Source organism: Helicoverpa zea, chromosome 31 (assembly GCF_022581195.2).
Source record: "Helicoverpa zea isolate HzStark_Cry1AcR chromosome 31, ilHelZeax1.1, whole genome shotgun sequence".
In the NCBI taxonomy this organism is placed as follows: Eukaryota; Metazoa; Arthropoda; class Insecta; order Lepidoptera; family Noctuidae; genus Helicoverpa; species Helicoverpa zea.
The window spans coordinates 3,020,772-3,034,755 of NC_061482.1; the positions used below are offsets into that span (position 1 = coordinate 3,020,772).

Genomic DNA, 13,984 nt, shown 5'->3' on the forward strand with positions numbered 1-13,984 from the left:
AGGCTGTAAAAAGATCAGACCGGTATTAACGTGGTCTCTGTTGTACGGGTGTATCAATCACCAACATCCATTCCGGGCTGCTTTGTGAAACTCAAACCCACAAAGCGATTTCGCCCCGACCCGGGAATGAACCCCGGAACCACGTGTACAGACGCCGCTCTATGCGATCAACGAGGCAGCCAGCCCCTTTACAACCAACAATAAAAATAAAAAGACGTAACATGTTACCTAACATCAATTGCGAAGAATTCTATTTCGGATCTGTTTTTCAAAGTAGTAAACAACTTGCTTAATGACGTCTAGTCCAGGACAAAAGATTATACAAATCTTTGTATTAGAATCAGAAAGTACGTCATTTAGACGAATATAAATAAAATACTAAAGATTTCTATGTTTATGATTCGTTGCGTAGGTATGATGCAACGAGAACTCGAGCTTGCGAACATTTGTTGCTTGCATGCAATGAAAGTGCAGCATTGTACTCAAGTCTCTGTGTTTTATAATGGTTTTATACGACCATATTTACGACTTATTCTTTCATACCAAACCTGAAAGGCAAATTATGTACCATGATGTGCCATGAGACCTATGTCCGCTGAAATATATGTTGATTAAATTGACATGGAGGTCCAAAAAGCCCTCTTTACTTGCTGAACACTCACTAGACTTATTGAAAACTTATGAAATAGAAGGTGCAATCGATACTTGAGTCAGCTAGACAGTTTGATACTTCTATACCTGAGTCAAACCTTCTTGGCAGTCTGGTGAAAATAGAAGAATTAACAATTAATGGACATTATTATAATATATTTAATAGGATAGTAGGCATATAACAGGCGCCCATTTATGTGACCCGCTAAATAACAACGTGGTTTTAGTTGTTTCATATTTCCTCGTAATCGTTTATATTTAGACCTTTCCTGCAAGGAATATTAATGAAATATTTATTCACCTACTTCATAGTCGTGTAATATGTAAAATAAGTACATGACTAAGGTTTAGATACCTATGGTAATTATAGCAATATTTGTTAGTAATTTTCTTGTTTGTTTTCTCGCATTTAATTACTGACTTGCTTACTAGAGATAGAAATTTTGACATTAACACCATAGAAAATGTCTATATCTATCAAGCAAAACTACAGATAGATACAGTATTGCAAACGGCTGTAGGTAATCCGATAGGTTACATACCTAAACTTCAATAAATTCTAGCAAATAAACTAAGGACAGTTTCAAACGGTTCGCAAAATCTCAGGCCTGCAGTATGTAGGCCAAAGTACATTGTACTACATACACGTATCAACACCTATTTAAACATTTAAAGAAATACGCTAGAGCTGCCAATATTACGCGGATTCCACATTCCTATGTAAAACTGATGAATGGAGGTGGAGATACTTAAAACAAAATGGCGACGGAATTTCATTAGGTAGTACTTGATCAGGTTTTTGGAAAGTTAAGTAATTTTCACACAAACAAGTTATATACAACATGTAACTTAATTAACGCACATCCTGAAATTAGTTTGTTCAGAATCGTTTACTGAATCGATTTATATCATCTATACATATAATAAATCTGTAAAAAAACTGTGTCTGTACATTGAATATATTTAAAAAATAATAATTGGGTGGGGTTTAGAAACAGTAATGGAGCACAAATCCAAAAAAAAAATTCTGTCTGTTTGTCTGTATGTCTGTATGTCTGTATGTCTGTATGTCTGTTTGTTTGTACACGCTAATCTTCGGAACTACTGAACGGATTTCAATGATTTTTTCTTTGTTGTATCAGTATTAAGCCTGGTCAACATATAGGCTATAATATATCTTCGAAACTTGAAGACCTGATGCAGAACTCCAACAGACCAACAAAACTATAAGAGATATAAAAATGGTGCCATGGCAAAAATTGTTTCATGTGATGAGCATTTTTAGTTGAGATAATAAATTTGAAGATCTGGAACACCTGATGTGGAACCCCAAGAGCCCAGCTTCTCTGTACCATATACAGGTATGGCGTTTTAGCAAAAGTTGTTCAATTTGATAAGCACTTTCTATTGACTTATACAAATTGAAGATCTAAAACACCTGATGTGGAACTCCAGGTGCCCAGCTAGACTATAGCATATAGAGGTATGACGTTTTAGCAAAAGTTGTTCAATCTGATAAGCACTCTCTGTTGACTTATACAAATTGAAGGTGTAAAACACCTGATGTGGAACTCCAGGAGTCCAGCTAGACTATAGCATATGAAGATATGACGTTTTAGCAAAAGTGGTTCAATCTGATAAGCACTCTCTATTGATGTATAAACATCGAAGATCTGGAACACCTGATATGAAACTTCAAGAGCAATACTACACTTGAAATGTATAGAAATGAATGTTATGAAATAGGTATGGTGAATCCTATCCTAAAATAATGGACACGTATTTTTCTTTTCTCTCTCTCTCACAAACAAATAATAACGAAGATACAACAACGCTTCGTTAAGTCACTGCTTAGTACAAATTTTACATACTTAGACGTGGCGTCACGAGCCCTCACTCTCCGACTTTGTTGCGTTATATCTCATTATTATTTTGTATGTCTCTTCCAGACCTCGGGACTACAGAGTTCCGAATTTTTGGGAGGCAAACGTGGGGCCGAAGCCAACACGCTGAAGCCCTTTTGAGACAACTTTAATGAAATGGTGACACAATACCGTCGATTATCCCTTTATACACTATAGAAATGAACCCAAGGACATTCACCGGTGGACGTCGTTAAAAAAAAGACAATCCCCGGTTCTGTGCTAAACTATTGCTAACTATTGAGGGAAACTACTTGGGCTATTTGTGATGGGATGTTAGTGGATGTCAATGGTACATGTAAAAATGGCAGGTGGAGACTCGCCACCTCACTTACTGGGCCCCCGGGAACCTGAAGCGTGAGGATACCTCGGCGGACTTTAAACACAGATTACGCGCTCCCTGTGCTTACCATGAGGCACCTACCCTCCGAGCAGGGCTACTAATCCTGCTCTAGCGACTCCACTCTGGACGGCCAAGCCAAGCCAGAGGCGTGAGACCTACCCCCGTCATGGTTCACTCCGACCGGCCGGAGATGGGGGATACTCTCCCTGGAGAACTCAGCATATAGTATAGCCCCGCGGGGTTGCTACTCCCCGTCATCAGCCTCAGATGTCCTGCGGTGCCTATATCTCATTATTATTGTCGTTATTATCTCAAGAGCCTTTGTCCCAATTATGTTATGGTCGACTTCCAGTCACGATGCAACTGAGTACCAGTGTTTTACAAGGAGCGACTGCCTATCTGACCTCCACAACCTGGTTACCCGCTCAACCCAACATTTGGTAAGACTTACTGGCTTCTGACTACCCATAACGACTGCCAAGAATGTTCAATGACAGCCGGAACCTACAGTTTAACATCCCCTCCAAATAACGGTTATTGGTATCCAAAATATACGTAGAAAGTACATACGAACTTAGAAAAGTTGCATTGGCAGGCACTTGCCAGACCTGGAATCAAAGACGCACGCTCATACTTGAGAGATTGGTTCTCTACCCACTAAACCACCACGACTTCCACTAAGTCACCACGACTTTGTCATCTATTTAATGTTTTTTTACGTAATAATACGTGTAACATTTTTGCCACATAACTTAAATGCAGACTTATTAGAATCACTACTTTTATCCCTATGATCACGCCTATTGCGGTTCAGTTCTCAGCGTTTTGTTTAGTCCAATTTAATTAAATATATGGAACGTTTCTAATGTTCCGGATATTTAATTAATTATATTATTTAAATATACGGAATTCCGTTGTTCCGTTGTTTTCAAGTCAACGGGCCCTTAAAATTCAATATCAGACGGTTCAGATCTTTGATTTTGCTGACCCCGTAGTCGCTGGCATAAGGGACAGGATCCGCGTACGAAGTCGCGGGCAGAAGCTAGTTTTTAATATAGGTAATTTTTTATCCCAAAAATAATTAAATCTACGGAAATTATTGTCACATTAACCCTGTACAGTCAAAACAAATTCAAATAGACCGTAACTCAAAGTAATAAGACTTCGTGTATTGTCGGCTTTTTCCGTAGTTTTGTTATGCGGTGTCGAGTCGAGCGGCGCGCGGCGCGATATTTGCGTGCGTAGTAGTATGACCAAAAAGTTCTCCAAGAATTGGTATAACTAATTTAGTAAATAACAATGCATATACATGTTAAATGAAAAATTCAGTGTATGTATTATGATTATAACATAATATTTTAATTAGGGTGTTTGAGGGTGTGCGTTAATTACGTTACATGTTGTATATTAACTAAAAATATTGATAGTTTGTATGGTACTAAGTACTTGATTTTTAAGGTAGAATTTTAAGTAAAGTGATTCGAATCTTCCGTGAATCTATAGGCACCTATTAAAAAATAAGTATTTAATCTCTGCGATGAATCATGTTTTGCTTTTGAGTTTTTTTGCAATGTGATTTTTTTCTGATTCCTTTTTACTTTCGTAATTTTCCGGATGTGAGTAGGGGTTTAAAAAATGCGTTAGTAAATTCTATAAAAAATGTACTTGTACATTGGATTGCAGCAATGATTTTTTAAATATAAAAGGTACTATTAATTTGTGATTCCTAAAATAATAATTATCATCGAGTTCAATACACTTTGGCGTTACTCCAAATTGGCTGAAACGCTCCAAGTGAAGAGTTTCAACGTATAGTATCGAGTAAAATTACGATTTCTGTGTAAAAATAATAATAAACTGTAAGTATTTGTGTCAGTTTGAAGCAACCCCATATTTTCATTGCTTAAAGCCAAGATTTCGCTGCACAAGTGTATCTTGGGGTCTGGCAAGCAGCAACAAATTGCGTGAACATTTACGTACCCTTAAGATGAGCTGATATAAACTATTCTCCCATACAACTTACTTCCTTCCCAACAAGAAAGAAATTTTCTAATTAGTTCAGTACTTCCGGAGATTTTAGGGTGCAAACAAACAAATTAAAAATGCTTTCTATTTATTTCATTATCATCTAATATTTGTATGAATGATGTAAGTTCACCGACCACGGACTCTTAACTGGTATTTTTTAACTAATTTGTGATAATACATCTTTAAAATAAACTTGCATATTGCTATCGTTATGCATACTTAGCCACTTATAAGACTAGCTTCCTTCAGTGGTTTCAGAACTGTCCCTTTACAACTCCGCGCACCTAGAAAAGAGTGGACTTTTTCCTCCCTGAATAAATTTGCTATCTAACACTCGAAGAGTTCATAAAATATAAATTTGCTGTTTGTTTGACTAACTACTAATAAGTAATAGATACGAATACCGTATTCCAGGGATGGTGAACCTTTATTGACTTACGTGCCAAATTAAATAGAAAACACAATCATAATTATAGAGGCGTGCCTTTATGGTAAATAGTTAACATGAAAAGGTAAAAGATTATGACGAAGGGACTTGTTTTTGATACCCAAACATTAATTCTTAGATCTCTTAATAAAATAGGCTCTATTCTGAATATGGGAAGAATCATAATTAAGTACATAATTTCAATTGAAAACTTGCAAAATAATGGCGTGCCCAAATTATTTAGCTGCGTGCCACCACGGGCACGCGTGCCATTGGTTCGCCATCCCTGCTATTCCATTCGCTCACGAACTTGACAGGTGCATACTTTGAGAATAAATATTCTAATACAAGCATTGAACTATGCGAACAGGACTACAGCTAACACTAAATATCACGGCCATTCTAAAGGCCTTACAGTTTGAGATAGTAAGCTAGTGTAATAAAATGTAGGAGAGACAAGGTATTACAAGTTCAATGTCGTTGAAATTTAAGCGAGGGCGTAATGCAGCGTGCTGGGCTGATGCAACATTCACCAGCTCTTAGCATGCTGCATTGATTGATTACACGGATCACGTAACTTAATGGATGCCAACTCACGTTCGACACACACTTTTACTTGCTACGGAACAAGCTATTTGCCATGGGAATAGCTTAATTAACATAGTGCATGTACTATTCTTAGTTTTACTGTTTATTTTTACTCTGGTATGTGAGTCTTGGTGCTTGCGTTGCAATATATTTGGTGTTGTTCTGTTGAACTGATTAGGAAAAATTAATTGTACCTATCCATGTAGGTAGTCCAGGTTACCTCAAGATGTTTTCCTTCACCCTTTTATCAGCAATTGGTATCTAAGATATACTTAGAAAGTACATACAAACTTAGAAAAGTTGCATTGCCTGACCTGGAATCGAACACACACACTCATACATGAGAAGTTGGTGCTTTACCCACTAGGCCTCCATGACTTTTTTGACTACATAGTCTGAAATCACCAACCCGCATTGAGCAAGCGTGGTGATTTACGGTCAATCCGTCTCAGTCTGAGAGGAGGCCTGTGCCCAGCAGTAGGACGATAAAAAGGCTGTAACTTACTAACATATAAAAATTAATCATCAAATGATTGTAGTTCTTACCCGTGATTCCAGCAGCGTCCAAAGGCGACTACTTTCCTCAACCGTATATATGTAAAGTAGCCTATGTATTATTTTGTTTTGTGTAAGCTATCACTTTCAAGTTTCAACAAAACCCTCTTGTAAGAAAAAAGAGGACACACATACAAACAAACTTTTGTTATGTTATGGTGCTCCCACATTGCCGTTAGAAAATGTTTAATAACGTTAGTAAACATTTGTTAGCAAACATTTAATCACAAATAAATTTTCATGTTAGAAAATGTTTAGTTATGTTAGTAAACATTTTATAACAAAACAAATTATAACAAAATAAAACATGTGTTATCTTTTGTTTGTAAACATTTTATAAGGTCGTCCTCAGCCCTCAGAAGGCGAAACCAAACTGCGAGCCAATACTAGATGTTATAAAATGTTTAAACATTTTCCATCAATGTAGGAGCACTTATAACATGTAACAGTTTCTAACAAAGTGCAACAATTGTTAACATTTGTTAGTAAATGTTTTGGTGTTATAAAATGTTTACAAACATTTTATAACGGCAATGTGGCAGCACCATTATGATAATAGGTAGGTATTATTTTTTATTTTTAACCTGTCACCACAGATGGAATGAATCAGTCCTTACAAATTGATGACATACTGTTTGAAGGTCAGGAAAACCATAAAAGACTGTTTTACAACAAAAGCAACAAGTACCTACCACGGTCTGCTCAGCAGTCGTAAAATTACGAAACAATTAAAACAGTAACGAAGTCGATTTGATAAAGGCAATCTATGTCCTAGATCAATTTAAACGAACTGGGTCTGGGACTAATAAGTCCCTCGTTTAACATATCAACTAGATACGGCCAATAAACTGTTGATTAGAATGTTTAACCGATATTGTTAACAGCTGTGATGAGTGAGATGCATTTTTTTGCATACTGTAGGTAACCACTTTTTATGCCGCGTTGGCAATGACAGGCGTGGTCATTTTACATGGATTATAATTTTAGCTGTAACTTTGTTGGAAAATTATTTCAGAGAAGAATCAAGGGTTAACTTTTATAAACGATTTACCCATCGACACAATGTCTTGCGGCCTGAGATAAGTAAGATGTTACTGACACAGAACGAATCTAATCTTATAGATACATATATAAAAATGAGTTGCTGTTCGTTAATCTGATTAAAATTCGACAATGGCTGGACCGATTTGGCTTATTCTGATTTTAAAATGTTTGTAGAGGTCCAGGGAAGGTTTAAACGGTACGAAGTTCGCGGGATTAGCAAGTAAATAATAATAATGGATCTGTATGGTTGTTACAGAATAAAACTTTATTCTATACTGATAAATATATATATTTTGATTCTTTTTAGTTGGAATTATTTTGATATAGTTTCGTATGAAAGATAAAGTTGGATAAAAAAGTTTGTAAAGGTGTTTGTTGACCTTCGAACTGGTTGGGTTAGTAAGGGCAACATCGAGACCTTTTAATTTTTCTTTTCTTTGGGGTGATGGCTCGGCAAGTTCTGCAGGGAAGGCAGCAGGGAATATCTTCCTCTTCACACTGGATCTGCATGCAGTTGTGAGTGGCTGGCAGTGCTTTGGAAGGAGCTCGAGGGGTCACTAACTCCACCTACAGTTAATAATGGATTAAACCTGATTAGGAAAAGTCTTGACAGTTAAAGCCTAGCCTAATCGAAGCCAAACGAAACGATTTTTGAATTCTTTTCATGAAATCTCATGGTATCTTGCACACTTGCCCGCGTTACACGCGATATTTGATTCCTTGGGTGTGTTGTGTTCTGTACGCGCGTGGCTGAAAAGATCTGAATTTATCATACGAATTAAATAAAAAAACATAGAGAATTAACCAATAGTCTGATAAAATTGTAAATTTTCTTGGCCATAAAACTCTATCCTCTATAAACTCCAAAAAAAGATAACGGCACAAACGTTTCTTTCATATTTCTTACCATTTTCGTCCCTATTTAAATAGATATCATTTCATTGTATAAACCTAAAAAACTGTGTGTAAATATTACAAACATAATCAGGCTACTTGATCATGACATTCCTGTGGAACAAGACACGGTGCCACTGACCGGCTCAATTTTCATTTACGTCGGCCACGAGACTCCATTTTGGACAAAGCATTCATACCAATACTCAGGCTTCCTTACAAGTTGTGGAGCTTCTTAATTGCTGCCGATACATGGCAAGGCCGGTTTGACAGCATGTCTGAGATTTGCAAGAATCACAAAAAGCCTGAGAACGTATTCTGGTAAATATTACAGCCTCGTACGTAAGGTAGTAAATATAGGCACTAATTTTTTGGTTGATCTGATATCAAATAAGGCTTGTATACCTTCTTTGAAGAGGTTTAGGTTTTTTTTTTAAGGAGGGGTTTTATTTTTAAGCGACAGTGTAAATTGCTGAGGTATTTCATATATTAAAAATAGATGGATCCAGCTGCGTACAGTTAGAACTATGATCACAGACGTTATAGACAGATGTAAGTACAGCTTTAACAAAGGAATCAAACAAGCGGGAGTAGGTATATGATATTTTTAGTTAGGCATCATCTGCCTAGCGTTTACCCAACTATGTCAGGGGTCGGTTCGTCAGTTTTACCTGATACAGCTGAGTACCTGAGTCTTACAAGGAGAAACTGTCTATGTGATACTTAACCCAGGTACCCGGGCAACCTAATACCCCAATAAATGATGCAAATGAAAAATGGTATTAGTCAGTTAATGTTGAAGTTTTCTCACCTCTATATTTCCAGTCCTATTCGGTTCATCAGTTTGCTTCCCAATTTTGAGTATGAAAACATCTTTGTCTGGGTGAAGAACCTTCTGCGCTTGCACACCTTTGGGGGCGTCTTTCGGGGTAACGTTACAAACGTTGCACATTGTCTCGTTACCCTGGGTCTTCGAGTAGACCAGCTCTGAGTTCAGAGGCGTCCTGTGTGTCAGTGACTCGCATATGTCGTCCGGAATCTACAGTCAAATAACTTAGGAATTACATCGGTAGTTAGTAAGAAATTACTAGACAAACTAACTTTACAGCAAAGCTTTATAATGTCGGTGATACTGAAAATTGAGATGTTACATGTTCTATCGCCTTGATTTATTTCAAGAAAAAATTGCAGACGTGGATGCACACAGGCAAAGGAACGCAACGCAAAAAAGATATATTGGCGAGTACGTTTTGTAACATGACCATTTTGCAGACTATTTAGTACTGGCAATCCACTTGTTTCAACGATATATATCTTCAGCAAAAATTCAAATCTGGCTTTTAAACCCCTTACCTGAAAGTCCAGTCTATTGGCAGGGCACTGCGCTTCGCCACATGCAATGCCGCAAGTTTCTGAGCACACCGACCCTGACTCATCACAAGTACAGCTCTGCTGGAGTTTCAGCTGCGAAGGAGTCAGCTTCGGCGGCTTCGATGTACTCTTAGGGACCCGTATTTTTACCTGCACAAAAACAAATACCAAAATACCCCTAGTTTTTCTAAAATTGCTTCTCTGTTTTGGGTTTGAGTTCCAAAATAGTATGGAAGTCGATTTATTTCCGAGTCTGTCTTTTGGAACTTCTGAACGTTTGTACTAAAATGTACTTTACTTGTTGTGGTGTTTTAAGTTTTTCCTCGCCATACTTATGTGATTACTGAAATATATCACTGTAAAAGTAACTTTTACTGGCCGAAAAAAGAACTAACCTGGTATAGGTTACAGTTTTTTTTTCGGCCTATAGTATAGCCACTGTAGTATATTATAAAGAGGAAAACATTTGATTGTTTGTTTGCATTGAGTGGGCTAGAGAACTGAATTGATTAGAAAAATTCTTTCACTGTCGGGAAGCTAGACACCATGAAGATACCCTCATGTTAAATCGGCTATTTGCCCAGGCACGGGAAGTTCCCTCAGGACGGGGATGTAACCTAGGGAAACAGCTGGTCTTTTGTAAACAAGAAAAACTGTATCATAAACTTGATTTTAAGCACCTTTTCTGTATCATCTTTTCTTCCAGGTCTAGAGTGCGTCCTCTAGCTAGTGAGGGTATCTTCTCATAGTTTTTCATCGTAGACCAGTTTGATCGTTTGGAAAGTTATTACAATAAAGAATTTAAATAAGTTGCTATATAAAGTACCTTTAATTTGAGACTGATTTATTAATACTAAATATAACTTTCTCAAAATAAATTGATAAAGATAAATTTGCCAAATGTTTTACAAACTCTCACGCAAATTTTACACATCCTCACGCATGATTTTATTATTTTTCGTGTATTTTTCAAGCTTTTGATGTTGCACGTAATCCAATTTTTGTTGCTGGGATCGAAGAACATGGGTAGGTTTTTGAAGGCATTAAGCACCAAGCTTCTTCACGGTTCACTAGCTTCTGTAATATTTAAAGATGGCGTACCTCATTGCCATTGAAAACAGCACTTATTTCTTCGTAAGGTTTTTTGGACTTAGGAGGTGGATCTGCCGCAGTCTCAGTTTCCATTGGACGCTACAATACTGTACTATTTGGATATCTACATAAAACGAAAATTTTGGCCCAACACATTCATTGGAAATTTTGATAACTCGTTTGAAAGTTTTGAAGATTCATCTTGTCACAGCTTTTTATTTGGTCTGTAGTCTTTGGTCAAACTCTAGCGTAGACATTTTTTGGACAAAATTCTTCTTGAACATCAGAATTTCACTCTAAAAAATCGTTTGAAAACTTATTTAATATACACCGTGACTTTTTAGTCGTCTTACAAAGGTGGCCCACTCAATCTATCCGACATAAAATACCACTATATGCCGTTGTAAGACGACTAAAAAGTCACGGTGTATAAGTAGATAGCTATTTAGGAGAAATGATTTTCCCTGTGCACCAGGTGCACCTACTTGTCGTAAGTATTTCATCGCACCAGGTTTGTTAAGATTTTTTTTTGGAGTTTGAGATTTTTGCGTATACATATACGTCGTCATGTATGTCGTTTTATCTCATGTAAGCGGGTGTGCCATACTTATGAGTGGAAATATACATGCACGTTGTATGACTCTGAGCACTCCTGAGCTTATGCTGAAAGCATAGTCAATATGAACAAGTATGGCTAAAACTATGATTGTTGCTAACACCTTGCTCATCCTTACGCGACTTACGCAGTTACTTCATTAGTATTAAAATTGTAACATAGAGTCAGGGTGCATCGGGAAACAGCGATATTCGGGTACATTCATTGCAACATTTCTAACATTCCATGTAACATAGTATTTATTAACATTTTAACATTTAAGAAGTTATTGTAGATCAGTATACCTGTGTTTCGGATGGCACGTTAAACTGTAGGTCCCGGCTGTCATTGAACATCCTTGGCAGTCGTTACGGGTAGTCAGAAGCCAGTAAGTCTGGCACCAGTCTAACCAAGGGGTATCGGGTTGCCCGGGTAACTGGGTTGAGGAGGTCAGATAGGCAGTCGCTTCTTGTAAAGCACTGGTACTCAGCTGAATCCGGTTAGACTGGAAGCCGACCCCAACATAGTTTGGGAAAAAGGCTCGGAGGATGATTGTAGATCAGTATAATAAACTTTATTTTAGTGAAACAACATTCTATCATTCAACAAACCCTGTAACCCCCACCCCACCGCACACCGTACAATAAGATAAAACATCTAAGTATCAATTATTTCAATACGTTATTCTCAGAAAGAAGCCCATTATCTTAAGTACTATTGTTATTTGCAGTTGCGTCCTTCGGAGACTGTTCCCAGAAGCAGTCGCCAGACGGAGTGAGATCAACACATTTCGCATCGGTGATTGAACTCAAGCGCACATCAAAAACAACGGCTGAAAAGGCTCTTAAGTTCGACCTTTATATATACTAACTGTTTCCCGTGGTTGCACATGCATCCCGGGGATCTTCTTCCCATTAACTGGACAAAATAAAGCCTATGTTACTTGAGAAGGAACATGGTGGGTCCCTCGCGATGCACGCAGAGCGAGAATATGCTCGGCAATCATGCAATACGTCCCTCGCTCAGCATAGTACTTAGTGCAATTCTGCAACCCTGCTTGATACACCATCCGCACCATAGTTTTAACTTACTGTACTTACTGTACCTATTGTAGTTATTTAGGGCCTTATCATACTAGCGGATTGCGAGCGTCTCCAAAGCGGAGCGGGTGAATAGCGAATGCGACGCGAACACGCTGCGGCTGCTCAGCGAAGACGTCGCGGACGTACGGCAAATTCGCAATGTTTTCGTCGCGTGTTTGTAGCAAATTAACGACGTACAATACACTCAGTAACAAAATGGATTCAAACAATAATAGAATGGAAGAGAGCGACTACTTTGTGTTTTCTTGCAAACGAATAAAACACTGCTTTTCGCGACGAATTTGTTGCGCGTCCGCAATGAATTCGCTGCGTATGCGCGGCGTGTTCGTTGCGCGCCCGTTCCGCTTTGAAGACGCTCGCAATCCGCTAGTATGATAAGGCCCTTAGTGTACTTACCAACCACTTTGTAAGTTGTGTAATTGGCCCCTTTATTAAGACTTCCTCGTATCAAATATCGGGTCAAACTACCTAAGTATATCGGATTAGCGTATGATAGTAGCTTAGTCCGTTAATATGGTTGGTCCATCGTATATCTATACTTATATTATAAAGAGGAAAACTTTGTTTGTTTGTTTGGTTGTAGTGGATAAACTCAAAAACTACTGGACCGATTTTAAATATTCTTTCACCATTAGAAAGCTGTATTATCTGCGAGTAACATAGGCTATATTTTATCCCGGTGCGGGCAGTAGCTCCCACGGGACGCGGGTGAAACCGCGGGAAAAGGCTAGTGGTTTTGGTAAAATAAAATAAAAAGTCAGATAGTATATGGACAAAATAAAATACAGTGGCCTGTTTTCGATATCGGCGGGCTACAATAAGCTCTTTGGGGATGCAACACGTGATAACGGCCATTTTTACAATACAATCCTGTTAGAAAGCTACCACTACTGGCACAGTCACGCACCGAGAACGATCTTTGAACGTGTTTCAATCTGACCAAACAACTCAGTGGATCTTTATTTTATTCGCAGATAACAATTGGCCTTAAGTTAAATAAAGTGACACATCTAGGGCATAACCCCGACTTTACACCTGTAAGTTGCTTTCATATGTTTCAAAGGCATGATAATGTAATGTGTATATGTTATGGACCAAGTGATAAATTGAGCAGTATACATGTTATGGACCAAGTGATAAATTGGGCAGTATACATAATGCCCGGTCATTATGAATAATGCCCAATATGAGAGTGCAATTTGATAATAATTATTCAAATAATCAAATTGACCGGGCACTATATATATTGCCCGTGACCTTTTGGGCAAAGTAATACAAACATATTTAATTTCATTTTTTTTTATTGTTATTGACATTTAACTTAAAATAAACTAAATATTAAACCACTTAAATAATCAGCCTCATGATTTG

The 13,984-nt window shown here is 37.7% G+C and overlaps 1 protein-coding gene across 1 annotated transcript; it reads right to left on the minus strand.

Moving 5' to 3' along the window:
- Positions 1 to 7,954: 7,954 nt before the first annotated feature.
- LOC124645497 lies at positions 7,955 to 11,008 on the minus strand. Its single transcript, XM_047185315.1, has 4 exons — positions 10,925 to 11,008; positions 9,806 to 9,973; positions 9,264 to 9,491; positions 7,955 to 8,125 (listed from the first exon to the last, which is right to left on the minus strand). Exons 1-4 carry the CDS (start codon positions 11,006 to 11,008, stop codon positions 7,955 to 7,957), a joined length of 651 nt encoding a protein of 216 aa, XP_047041271.1.
- Between the last annotated feature and the right edge of the window lie 2,976 nt (positions 11,009 to 13,984).